Source organism: Eptatretus burgeri, chromosome 11 (assembly GCF_056783735.1).
Source record: "Eptatretus burgeri isolate ZD-2024b chromosome 11, Ebu_testis_v1, whole genome shotgun sequence".
NCBI classification, from domain to species: Eukaryota; Metazoa; Chordata; class Myxini; order Myxiniformes; family Myxinidae; genus Eptatretus; species Eptatretus burgeri.
This window is the reverse complement of record NC_140971.1, coordinates 94,953,637-94,967,882: the sequence shown is the minus strand read 5'-3', so window position 1 is coordinate 94,967,882 and position 14,246 is coordinate 94,953,637. Positions and strand designations below refer to the sequence as shown.

At 42.1% G+C, this 14,246-nt stretch overlaps 1 protein-coding gene across 4 annotated transcripts in view; it reads left to right on the top strand.

Moving 5' to 3' along the window:
- The window catches only part of GABBR1 (gamma-aminobutyric acid type B receptor subunit 1), a 166,459-nt gene that overhangs the window by 46,321 nt on the left and 105,892 nt on the right, over window positions 1-14,246 (top strand). For 2 of the 4 annotated variants that reach the window (XM_085847470.1, XM_085847469.1), the window contains 2 exons: window positions 5,602-5,678; window positions 8,355-8,552. In XM_085847470.1, coding sequence (XP_085703596.1) covers window positions 5,609-5,678; window positions 8,355-8,552 — 268 coding nt within the window. In that variant the 5' untranslated portion in view covers window positions 5,602-5,608. Of the gene's footprint in view, window positions 1-5,570; window positions 5,679-8,354; window positions 8,553-14,246 lie in introns of those variants that run through there. The other 2 variants (XM_085847467.1, XM_085847468.1) reach the window with 2 other exon arrangements.

The window sequence follows — 14,246 nt, the reverse complement described above, 5'->3', positions numbered from 1 at the left end:
ATCAAGCAGTTTGAAAATGTTTTCTCCAGTGGAATCTTGTTTGCACGCAGGCAAACTTAGCAAACCTTGCTTCACAATCCCAGCACTGTTGTCATAGTACGAAATCAGGACAGGATATAGCTGGGCTTCACCACTGTCATTGCTACCGTCTGTAGCTAGGCTAAATGGAGCAAGTCTAGCAATATCGGCAATAGATGAAGCAGTAACATTTGACAACTCACCAATTATTGCTGAAGTTTTTTGTTCTTGCACATCCATACTTTGAAGCAACTTTTGAATCTGGAAACATCTTTTGAAATCGAGGTCCAGCATGATCTGAGACTGATATGGGCAAGTTATGTTCCACAATAAATCCACTAAAGAGAAGTTCCGCTCGGGTAACATCCTCTTCCTCGCTTGTCCCTTGTTTGGTGAAATAATTCAGAAGTGTACCGGTACTCGTGCTCGAAGATCTCTCCTTTGCAATGTCCGTGTGCCGTTTGCTTCCAACGTGCTTCCGAATATCATCGCGACCTCCGTGCTCAACTGAAATATCAACGCTGCATACTGTACAATACGCATGATGAATTCCTCTTTCAGACTTTCGAATACACGGGTATTGGAGACTGTATTCGGTCTTGTACTTCTGAGACCATTTATTGGTCTTCGTAAGCTTCTTTTCTGCCATTTCGTAATCAACATCGAGGGCTTGAAGCATCGGTAACTTCGAAGTCGATGTTCCACAGCTGCAGCGCGACTCGTAGAACTCTAGCGGCTGTTAAACACCGCACGGTGGTCGCGACCGCCGGGCTGGTACGGGGCCCAGCTGCATGCAGTGAGCGTATCGCATGCATATACACTGTGCATACATACCGCATGCACTAAATCTCAGTGCATGATCGCATAAGCGAGATCCAGACCCAATGTTTCGCTGCTCCTCATTTGAATTTGCAATTTTTTACGTACAATTTGGTAGCAGCGAACGTTATGGAGTTACCACATGCTATACGTAGCAGACGATGCTTTTCATTCAATTCTCATACGAGTACATTCTGATTAGTGAACAGTGCAAAAATATCAAAATTTCGGGAGGATAAGGATAGTGATCGTAAGGGCGGGAGTTTGGGTGAATTTTCGGAAGCCTCCCGATGAAATCGGGAGGGTTGGCATCTGTGCATCTCCCAGGCAGATGCCTGGCCCATCCCTATCTCTTAGCTACAGGACATTCCAGGAACCCACCCGAAGGGACCTCCTCAGGTTAACCCAGAGAGACCTCCGTCTGGTGGAGGACATATCAGAACCACCCCGGCACACATCACAGTGCGTTTTGAGGGGTGGAGTGTTTTTTGGTGGCCGGAGTGCAAAGCTTCACGAGTTACAAGTCTTGAAGTTTGTCAGTTTGAGGTTCCCCTCTGATCACATGGTCAACCACGTTGAGATCCCAAGTTTAAATCCAATAGACTTTACCGAGCTGTCCATCGTCTCCTTAATGTGGTTGTTCTCTCTGCCACCAAAAGTGGACGGAGGTTATGTTTTCACCCCTGTCTGTCTGTCTGTCTGTCTGTCTGTTTGTTTTGTCTGTCTGTCTGTGAGCACGATATTATCTCAAAAAGTTATGGACAGATTTGGCGGAAACTTGGTGTACAGGTTGGGTGTGTGACGAGGACTAATCGATTAGATGTTGGAGAAGATCCAGATCCAGATATTATATTTTTCAAAGTGATTCTTCACCATTGAGAGATGGGGCCAAAACAAGATACATCGTGATATCTCAAAAAGTTATGGACGAGTAATAACAAAACTTGGTGGATGAGTTGGTCAGGTGACAAGAACAAGCCGATTCGATTTTGATTAAGGTCGGGATGCACATCCGACCCATCAATGGGGTACAAAACATAGACCATTAATCCACCCCAAGCCCCCGTTAATCCACCCCAAACCCCCGTTAATCCACGCCAAACCCACCTCCTTCAAATTCCCTGCTTTCCTTCCTGAAAGTCCCTGTCGTGTCCATCTTGTTTACCCCATGTTCCCCACCCCATTCCTCTCCCTTTCACAGATCTCCTTATGTCTCTCTTCCCCACTGTTTTGTGCTTCCCTCTCCCACCCCTCTTGTCTCCTGCGCCCCTTGTTGTACGTTCTGTGTGTTAGTTCTTATATGAGCCTCGACATTGTATGTATATTAAAAGAAGAAACTGTTGAGTCTGGTAGAGGTATGTGCTCTACCGACTGCCTTTCTAGTTACCCCGCACACGCGAAGCGAAACGTGATGATAAGCATTGGTTCAAGTCTGTCTGTCTGTCGTCTTATTACCTCCGCCACCGAAGGTGAAGGAGGTTATGTTTTCACCCCTTTCTGTCTGTCTGTTTGTTTGTTACTTACGAAATCTCAAGATTTCGTAAGTATATTGATGACTTCCGTCCTATGTGTGTTTTTTGTTTGTTTGTTTGTTTGTTTGTAGGCACGATAACTCGAGAACGGAAGAAGCTACCAATGTCAAATTACACCACCTGATTCGGGAGGGTGATGGCTAGCGCTGATTAGATTTTGGTCAAAATCGGTCAAAGGTCAAGGTCACAGTGAGGTCAAACATAATTCCGTAAATTCATGTGGAGAAATGGAGTATTTTTGCTTCGGTCGACGTTACGAGTTCGTTTTAACTTCGATTTTAATTTTGTCTTCGGTTTTTGCGATCGCTTAGGACGCTTAACACTCGGTTGTCGAAATTCTGGTAAAAATCGGATGTTTTGGAGACGTTTTAAGATTGTATAAAAAATATTTCAATCGCCGCGTCACGGCTCGTCACGTGGTGCAGCGCGCTCGAGCAGACGCGGCGTTGAGTCACGTAAAGGTTTTGCGTGTGTGCGCTGATGGTGTTTTCGATAAAGGTGGTGTTTAAAAGTCATTTTTTATCCCAATAAAGGTTATCGTCGCATGCCTGACTCGCTAAGCCATCGGATTAGCTAAAGATTGTTGGTGGATGGCCAAATATTACGGTTTTGTGACTTTGATAAAATCATATTAAATAATTGCGTGGAGAAATGGAGATTTTTGCTTCGGTCGTCGTTACGAGTTCGTTTTAACTCGGATCGCAATTCTGTTTTCACTTTTTGGTAACGGTTAAGTATGCTTAACACTCGGTTGTTGAAATTCTGGTAAAAATCGGATATTTTATGAAAGGTTTGGTACAGAATTATCGTAGAACCTTCTGGTTTGCTTCGCTACCTTCTCCGGAGACAGCTTTTATTAGACAAGGTCAGAGGTCAAGTTGACGATTTTGTCTATTTGACTATTTGTCAAGTTGACGAATCTAAAGATTTCGTAAGTATATTGATGCCTTCCGTTTCTGTTTGTTACTTACAAAATCTAAAGATTTCGTAAGTATATTCATGACTTCCATTTCTGTTTGTTTGTTTGTAGGCACGATAATTCGAGAACGGAAGAAGCTACCAATGTCAAATTACACCACGTGATTCAGGAGGGTGATGGCTAGTGCTGATTAGATTTTGGTCAAAATCAGTCAAAGGTCAAGGTCACAGTGAGGTCAAACATTCGATTTTTGATGGTTTGGTACAGAATCATCGTAGAAACTTCTGGTTTGCTTCGCTCCCTTCTCCAGATACAGCTTTTAATAGACAAGGTCAGAAGTCAAGTTGATGATTTCGTAAGTACCAGTCTATGACTGCTTGTTTGTTTGTTTGTGAACAGTATTACGGAAAAACTCCTTGACGGACTTCGACGAAACTTGGTGGGGGGATAAGGTATGGTCCAAGGATCATGTCATTAGATTTTGGACTTGGTTCAAAGTCCAATATGGCCGCTATGGCGGCCATTTTGAAAACATATTTGAATTTTTGTTTTTGCATTTCTACATGTTTTAAGTGATTTCCAACCCCCCCCCCAAAAAAAAAAATTGTTGGAGAAAAAAAAACAAAATTTTGCAACTTTTTTTTTCAGAAAAAATTCGATTTTTTTCTTGCATTTCTACATGTTATAAGTGATTTCCAACTAAAAAACATGTCAAAATTATCATTGTGGCTGATTTTGGAACTTCAGGTGGATATATCCACGTAAAATCAATTTCTGTCTCAAGGAATCTAGTTTTGACGAATGAATTGAGTATGTAAAAGTTAAAAGTAAAAGGGAAAGTTGCAAACCTTAACTCCGTGAGCACTGTTGACGTCAAATTGAATGAATAGGATATCAGGTTCACTTGAGTGACTCAGCAGTATTGGTGGCGGGGGGGTTTGCACTTTACCGAATGCTCCCCCTCTAGTTCTTGTCTATTTGTGTACAGGATATCTCAGAAAGTTGTTGATGGATCCGCATTAAATTTTGTGGACAAGTTGGGTGTGTGTGTGTGTGACAAGGACGAACCGATTCGATTTTGTGAAGATTCGGATCCGGATCTGGCTACTCGAATTTTTCAAGTGATTCTTCACCATTGAGAGATCGGGCCAAAAACGATATGTATTTCAAAAATGTATTGGCCAGATATATTGTCGTGGATCAGGCATGATGGGGCGGAGGTATGCACTCTACCGAGTGCCCTTCTAGTTCTACATGCAATACATGTACAAGTTATTGCCTGATTCATTGCTGCAAAAATATTGTTATGAATAGAGGATTTAAAATTTGATTACTTGTTAGCTTGTGAATACGTAATGAACGAGAACAGCACTTAGTCGAGCCCATACCTCCGCCAGGCTGTACAGTTTACATTTTGTATCCCACTGATCAGCTGGATCTGATCCGTACATTAACCAAATCTAATCCGTTTGTTCTTTTCACCGACCCAAATCATCCACCAAGTTTTGTCATAATCCGTCCATAACTTTTTGAAATATCATGCTACGCAGTGTTATATCGTTTTTGGCCCCATCTCTCAATGGTGAAGAATCATTAAAAAATCTTGTTATATCTTGATGTGGATCTTCACCAAAATCTAATCAATTCTTCCTCGTCACACACCCAACTTCTCCACCAAAGTTCGTCCGAATCCATGCGCAACTTTTTGAAATATCCTGTTCACAGGCAGACAAACAGAAAGATAGACAGACGGGGATGAAAAGACAACCTCCGTCCACATTTTATCGAGGCGGAGGGAATTATCGAGGGAATTTAACTCTTGTGAATGATTTTTTTCTGAAATTCCTCAACTCAAAAATTCCTCAACTCAAAAACCTCAACTGTTCCATCAGTGATCATGTGACTGAGCAGCTGCAAAATCCACAACGCTGCTGTTTTATTTCGAGGTTCTTCACTTGTGACGGAGCGACCAAAGCAAATAGCTCATTTAGCGTGGAAGCGCAAGGGTTAATAGACGTGTGTTGATGTCATGGCAACCTCATCTTGTCACTATGGCAACCATGAAGGCTTGATTTATTTGTTTATTTATTTTAGTTGTACAGTATTACAATGTTGGAAGGGTGGCATTGCAATGCAAAGTAACAAATCTGAAGTTATATTTTCGTTTCAGCGATTGCCACTTGTGCCCACAGGCCAATAATTTGGTGACGTTCAGAAATTGATCGCAAATGAAACGGCTTGTTGCATTAAATGCTGTTTTTCTTTCTCCCTCATCCTGCCAGTTCTGTCTTTCATGTTTCCTCTCCATCCCAGCAGCTCCATGAACTTCCTACTGCTCCTCGCCATGTTCTTGCGGGCTGGTGTTGTCCGCGGAAAGGGTCGTCAAGAGGGTGGGTTACTTGTTATAAATGAAAAATGCATGCCGTCTGTCCATTGCTCTCAATACTAACTCGAACGTGCATGTCGGTGATGAGGACATAATGGGGTTACTGATACCTGTAGATGTACATACAGTACGTGTGATGGACTTGCAGTATATGGAGCGCTGCTCGGAACCGGCAATCGTAGCACCGAAGCATTTAAAATACACACTCGTGAATCACAAGCAGACACGCAGCAGGTTGCTCCAAGGGCTGAAAGCATTGGGATCCTCTCTTTTGTTCCAATGAAGGGTGAATGCCAGTAAATGTCAGCTTCTCCTTGCTTTCTCACGGAGGTTCGCATACCTCGATCAACATCCCGTTGATTCCATCCAAGGACTTCCTGGTGTAATGAGGTGAAAGCTTGGAGGACAGGACTACAAGGCTACAGGATGTATGTAGGTTTGAAAGAAAACAGGAAATAGGAGAGGGTGTAGCAATCTGGGTAAAAGACAATATTATATTGAGAGAAAGGGGGTGATTGAAGGAGATGTAATTAATTATTAATGTGGAGGATTCTGTGTGGATAGAGGGCAGAGATTGCACAAGCCTGCTGTTGGCTTAGCAGTTCGGCAAACATGGCAAGTGGAAGGTGATAAAAAAAAGAGGTTGGTAGGAATCGAAAGTGGATTTTTTTTTTCTTTTTAACCCTTTGCGTGCTGCGGTCACAGATTTGCTACGAGATTTAAAACTGGCTCAAATGAGCTAAGATCCTCGTCCTCTTAATGATGACGTCATAAAAACGAATATGACGTCATTGTGATGTATCAGGTTTGCGATAAATTATCTGTGATAATGCCCTGTTCGATTCCCGCAAACAGAATTCAAAAAGCTTGCCTAGTTTCGGAGATAATTTTTTGGCGATTTCCATTAGCAGAGATATTTTGACGTCATAACTTTTTTTTCTAGGAGGAATTTTCAAAATCGGAGATGGTTACTGTCTGCGCAGGGTATTTTTACATACACATGCCAAGTTTCAGGAAGTTTCGATGAAAACTGTAGGATGTGAAACAAAAAAGTCCACAAGAACAACAACGTGAGTAAGACTTAGAGATCCTCCAGGAGGATCTAAAAATGAATGAAATGGAATGCAATGATGTGGTTTGATACTTGTGAATGGGATGAACATTTCTCACAAAGTTTTTATTATCAAACATTTATCGAAATCATCACCCGGTGTCTATAAACCAGGCAACACTGCTCTTTATGGTGGGGACGCTATTCGCAGTAAATGTGACGTCACGCGTCACAGGCGACAACTGGAAACAAAAATAGTAAATAAAACTTTGAGAAATGTTATTTATGCACTAAAAAAGTCAACCTTTCCAAGAGCGTTTTTGCCACGTTTGGTTAACCCTTTGCGTGCTGCATTGTTTTTGGCCACATGGTTCACTGTTGCTTTATTATTATTATTATTATTATTATTATTATTATTATTATTATTTTTTTAATCAACCTGTGAATTTCAAGTGGTATTTGCAAAAAAACCCCACAATTTAGGTGTCAAGTTAGAGGAATAACCAGAATTTTAAAAAGCTTGTCTCAATTTTTAGATCCTCGTGGACGATCTCGAAGTCTAACTCACGTTGTTGTTCTTGTGGACTTTTTTTGTTTCACATCCTACAGTTTTCATCGAAACTTCCTGAAACTTGGCATGAAAATGTAACAATACCCCGCGCAGACAGTAAACCATCTCCGATTTTGAAAATTCCTCCGAGAAAAAAAAGAGTTATGACGTCAAAATATCTCCGCTAATGGAAATCACCTAAAAAATTATCTCCGAAACTAGGCAAGCTGTTTGAATTTTGTTTGCGGGAATCAATCCGGGCATTAGCACAGATATAATTTATCGCAAACCTGATACATCACAATGACGTCATATTCGTTTTTATGACGTCATCATTTAGAGGATGAGGATCTGAGCTCATTTGAGCTTGTTTTTATTCCGGTCTGAATGTGGAACGGTAATTTGTGGACACCCTGTATGCGAATGAAAACGATCCGGATCGAATCGTACCATTCAAAATAGTCGAAAGTACCGAAAAAAATCTCACAGTAAGAAGTTGAAGAGCGAATTGGAAAGCAAATATGCCTCCCGATTGATTTGGGGGTGACGACAAATGGTGGACGAGAGGAAGTGACGATGCGTACAGATGAAGATTGAAATAATTGGTCACTTGGGTAAAGTTCATGACGTCATCCAGCCAATAGAATCAGATGAAATCACTACAGATCTGTCACTCTGTCACACTTGTCACGCAAGGGTTTGGGTGACTGGCTTGGGATCTTAGGGTCTCGAGTTTGAGCCCCGCTGGCTGCTGAATTAACACCAGGTGGGGTTGACTCAGCCTGTCATCCTAGGATACAAAGTTTATGGCAGGTGGTCAGGAAAGACTAATGATTATGGGGGAATTTAGTCCAGGTTAAATGTCAAGCGATGTTGGCCACGTAATAGAGTGGTCGGCTTTTATGAAAATCTTCTGGTTTTTTTTTTGTTTTTTTTTTTTTTTTACTCTGACATGAATAGGTTCGTAATCATACATCATCGTTTGGTAATGATTTAACATGTGTCCACAATTATCTTGTGTTGTTCTACCTTTTGTGGACCCTTTGTCCCTGCAACCCTTGCTGTAACACCCTCCCCAGGATGCAAGAAGCCGACACCTCCGGTGATGGGTGGCCTGCGCTTTCCTTCAATGAAAAAATCTGTTGTGCTCAATATTTCGGTTTTGCCCGTTGACTACGAGCTCGAGGTGGTGTGTCGTCCAGGCTGGGCTGTGGTTGGTGCTCACGTGCTCAAGTGCCTGCCAGATGGCAATTGGAGCCATTCGGTCAGTCGCTGTGGTGAGTGTGCGGTCCTCTGGAAATGGCTATATCCTTTATGTTCCCCAACAACAAAGCATAATGTCTGACTTTTATACTTTGTGGTTTTAAAACCTCAAGATCAAGGGCTATATAGTGCTTTATCTTAAATTTACAAAACAAGATTGTTTGAAATGACACCGAAGCAGGAATTTAAACGACAAGCCCGTATTTTAAAAGCTTCAACCTTGAACATGCTTGTGCTTTGAGGTGTCATTAGCGAGACAAAAATAAGATTTCAAATTCAAGGTTTTGGCTCGACCTGTATAATATTTGACTTTACGTGTCATGAAGAGTATGTTTAGCAAATGCTTGATTTGCATAACCCAACATTTCATCATTGATGTCAGATTGGATGACGAATCAAGGGAAAGAGAAACAGAAAGGAGAAATCCGGAACTAAAATGAGTTTTGTGATTGTACGAGAGATCTCTCCGTAAATTAACACAACGATAAGTAGATCGGTAGTCGGTAGTGCGCATACCTCCACCAGGCTGAACAGTTCAGGTTTTGTATCCCACCGATTGGCCACATCTGCATCCTGACCTGAACCGATATCTATCTAATTGGCTTGGCCTTGTCACTTAACCAACTTATCCACCCGGTTTTGTCATAATCCATCCATAACTTTTTGAAATATTATGATATGTATAGTTTCTGGCCTCATCTCTCAATCGTGAAGAACGATTTACAAAATTTAAAAATCCTCCAATCCGGATCCAGTTTTGCATCCTCACCAAAAATGAAACAATTTGTCCTTGTCACAGACCCAACCTGTCCACCAAGTTCCATCCGAATCCGTCCACAAATGTTTGAGATATTTTGCTCGCAGACAAACAGACAGACAAACAGACACAAGTGTAAACATAACCCCCATTCACCTTTGGTGGCGGAGGTAAAAAAATTATATACACACATACAGTATCATCATTATTATTATTATATAGTGTTAAAGTCATCAGACTGTTCAAGTTGCCTGGTTCAAATCTGGTTTCTCACGTCAAAGCAACCTCAGCTATCGACCACTTTGATATCTCCCTGCCGGATGTGCATCTAATTACCATGCTATACCATGCAGATTGGAAGTCGCAAAGCAGCCTAGTGCTGCGCTCATAGGCATCACGTGACTATCTAATCTCAGACCAAGCAATCTGAGTCACGTGATGCTGATCTTAGAAGCAGCATGGAGACCCCAAGCAATTATCCCCTTAATCTTCTTCTTCTTTCGGCTGCTCCCGTTAGGGGTCGCCACAGCGGATCATCCGTATGATCCGCATCGTGATTTGGCACATGTTTTATGCCGGATGCCCTTCCTGACGCAACCCTGGTCGCCTCTTACAACACAGGGATATGGTACACCAATTTTAACCGGGGTATACACCGGCCCAGTATACTGGTACTCATTTCGCCGACCTCGGAAGGATGACAGGCTGAGTCAACCCCCTGGTGTATTAATTCAGTGGCCCAACGGGGCTTGAACTCAGGACCTTTTGGATCCCAAGCCGCTGCCCTAACCACTGCGCCAACACCAGGCTCAATTATCCCCTTAATGGCCCTTTCTAACCACCAAATGAAGCTGCCACCACAGCTAGAATTTACTCAAGAGAAAAATCAGGTTTATTAAACAAGAAATTACGGCAGGGGGAAACGAAACAAAAGAAGTGATCAACAGCAATCAATAATTATCACACAAACCCCTTAACCCACAAACAGAATACACACACACAAGCCAACAAAGGAACAGATCCTTAATTATTTATGTCCTTAGGGCCCAATCAATCAGACCACAGAAGATGGACATCAGAGGCTGACGAGACTGAATTCCACAGGCTGCATCTGGCAGGATGCAGCGAGTCTCAGGTTGTGACATGGGCAGGCAATGAAGAGTTCCTGGCCGCAGAGGGAGCTGGTATAATGTGGAGAATGGACGTGGCTGGAGGCTGTGCAGTAAAAAAGGCTCTGTTCAGGGTGCTTGTCGCGCCCCTGCCATCGCACATGCCTTTATTTCCTCAGACACATCATAATTGATGATGCGCCATGCCCTCCACACCTCCTCTCTCTCTCTCTCTCTCTCTCTCTCTCTCTCTCTCTCTCTCTCTCTCTCTCTCTCTCTCTCTCTCTCTCTCTCTCTCTCTCTCTCTCTCTCTCTCTCTCTCTTACCGTTGGCCCAAAGGCCCGTTTGATGGGTGAGGGACCGCCCATCTCTCAGTCGTCAACCGGGCAGCCCCTCCCCCTCTGGTCTTGAGCAGTCTGAGCCCTTTTCTTTTCTGCTCAGATAGTGCCTCAAGGCCTACCAAAGCACGACAAAGAGACGTTCATGACAGATTGGAGTATAACACAGTCAAAACCAGGAGCTGATACTCCAGGTCCTCCACCATTTGGTGGTATAAGGGATAGATTTGTGTAATATGAAAGCTAAATGTTGAGCGGTTTTTGAAATATCACGTACACAAAAGTACGTGGACAGATGATGAGTCAGTCAGACGGAGCTCAATTTAATGTCCCCTACCTCTGACCTTGTCAGAGGGACGGGGGAGCGGTTGTTATATGCAGACACTAGGATAGGTGGACGTCGTCTGTCTCGAGTCTCTAGACATAATGGTGATGCATATCTAATATCATTTAAACACTTAACGCTGACGCTGAGACACCGTTGAAGGGAATAACAAGTGATAATAAACACCTTTATTCCACCAAGAGTCATTCCACAACAATATATATATATATATATATATATGGCTAAAGCATGGTAACATGCAAAAACAGAAAAAAAAACAACCGTTAAATAACCCAGAGGCACTTGGACGAGGGTATGCACAGATAACCGCCCATACGTACAAGTATAACACCAAATCCAAATCCCGAACACACATGAAAACTGGAATCAGTAGGAATCCAATGTTGACTGACATTGCCTCATTCCGAGAACCAAAAAATGTGCTCATGCTTAAGTGAATTACGCGGCCGGAAGTGAATTACGAATCGGTCTTTAAAAAGGAAACACGGCTGCATGCGTCGAGCTGGGCCTCTTGGCTGGAGAAAGCTTGTGGACTGCATGCGAAACTTCGCCGGAGAAGGACTCTCTTTCCTGTTTGTATCAAAATTGGGAGGTAGAGTCTACTTGGACTTGTTTATTGGTTAGATGTGTGTTATCTTTATAACCAAACTATGTATGTATATATATATAATATATATCTGTCCAGTGCCTTCAGAAAGTATTCACACCCCTTGACTTGTGTCACATTTTGTTGTGGAGAGCCTGAATTTAAAATGGATTAAATTGAGATTTTTTTTGTCACTGATCGACGCAAAATACCCCCTAACGAGAAAGTGGAATTTTTATTTTCTTTACAAATTGTTACAAATCAATGAAAAATATAAAAACTGAAATGTCTTGAGTCAATAAGTATTCAACCCCTTGCTTTGCCACTCCAAATTGAGCTCAGGAGCATCCAATTTCCTTTGATCATCCTTGAGATGTCTCGACAATATGATTGGAGTCCACCGGTGGCCAACTCAATTGATTGGACATGATTTAGAAAGACACACACCTTTCTGTACAAGGTCCCACAGGTGACAGTGCATGTTAGAGCAGAAACAACACCTTGAAGTCCAAGGAACTATCCGTGGAACTCCAAGATAGAATTGTGAGGAGGCATAGATCTGGCAAAGGGTATAAAACGATTTCCAGATTGTTAAAGGTTCCCAAGAGCACAGTGAGCTCCATCATTAGAAAATTGAAATAATATGGAACTACCCAGACTCTTCCCTGAGCTGGCTGTCCAACCAAACTGAGCAACTGGGCAAGAAGGATTTTGGTCAGGGAGGTGACCAAGAACCCAATGACCACTCTGACAGAGATATAGAGTTCCTTGGCTGAGATAGGAGAACTTGCCAGAAGGATAACAGTCTCTGCAGCACTTCACTTAATTCACGAGGGTAATAATTAATAATTCACTTAATAATAAATAAAGCACTTCACTCGGCTTAATGGGAGAGTTGCTCGAGGGAAGCCACTCGTGAAACAAAAGCACATGACAGCACACCTGGAGTTTGTCAAAAGCCACGTGAAAGACTCTGAGAGCATGAGGCAAATGATTTCTTTGGTCTGATGTGATGAAAATTGAACTATTTAGCCTGAATGCAAAGCACTATGTCTGGCAGAAACCTAGCACAGCTCATCAACCATCTAACACCATCCCTACGCTGAAGCATGGTGGTGGTATCAACATGCTCAGGGGATGCTTTTCAGAGGCAGGGACTGGGAGACTTGTGAGGATAGAGCGAACAATGAATGGAGCCAAATACAGGCAAATCCTTGAGGAGAACCTGCTTCAGAGTGCAAAAGACCTGAACCTGCAGCGAAGATTTATGTTCCAACAGGACAACGACCCCAAGCACACGGTCAAAGCAACAGTGGAATGGCTTCAGAACAGGAACGTGAAAGTCCTTGAGTGGCCCAGCCAAAGCCCAGACTTGAATCCCATTGAGAGTCTGTTGAAAGACTTGAAGGACACTGTTCACTGACGCTATCCATCCAACTTGACAGAGCGAGAGCAAATCTGCAAGGAAGAATGGGAGAAAATCCCTAAATCCAGATGTGCAAAGCTGATACAGACAGACATACTCAAGAAGACTCAAAGCTGTAATCGCTGCCAAAGGCTCTTCCATGAAGTATTGACTCAGGAGGTTGAATATTTATTGACGCAAAACATTTCAGATTTTCATTTTTCATTAATTTTGTAAATAATTCTAAAAACATGTTTTCACTTTGTCATGATGGGGTATTTTGTGTAGATCGGTGATAATTTTTTTTTAAATTCAACCCATTTTTATATTCAGACTGTAACACAACAAAATGTTAGAAAAGTCAAGGGGGTGTGAATACTTTCTGAAGGCAATGTATGTCGTTCGTCATTCGTCATACGTGTCTGCATTTTGTTAAGAGCGTACATCGAAAACCATTCAGCGGAGGAAGATGAAACTTTACCGCATGTGAAATGACCACGTGATATAGCTGTCACTCTTTTGAGATCGATAGGGCAATTTTCTAAGATACTAAGTTTTCATCCGATTGACTCGAAATTTGAAGAGGACTTGCATATCAAGTCACTGGAGTCAACCACTATTTTTCAGGTCAACATCGGCCAAATGGTCAACACAGGCCAAATTTCTAACATTGTCAATTTTCATCCAATTGACTTGAAATTTGAACAGGATTTTCATCTCATCTCACCGAATTTAACCACCAATTATTGTTGTGGTTAATATAAGGCAAAAGGTCAACATAGGCCAAATTTCTGAAATCCTCAATTTTCATCCGATTGACTTGAAATTTGAACAGGATTTGCATGTCAGGTCACTAAATTCAACCAATCATTTGTGAGGTCAACATCGACCAAAAGGTGAACATAGGCGAAATTTCTAAAAATTGTCCATTTTCATCCGATTGATTTGAAATTTGAACAGGATTTGCATGTCAGGTCACTAAATTCAACCAATCATTTGTGAGGTCAACATCGACCAAAAGGTGAACATAGGCGAAATTTCTAAAAATTGTCCATTTTCATCCGATTGATTTGAAATTTGAACAGGATTTTCATCTCATCTCACCGAATTTAACCACCAATTATTGTTGTGGTTAATATAAGGCAAAAGGTCAACATAGGCCAAATT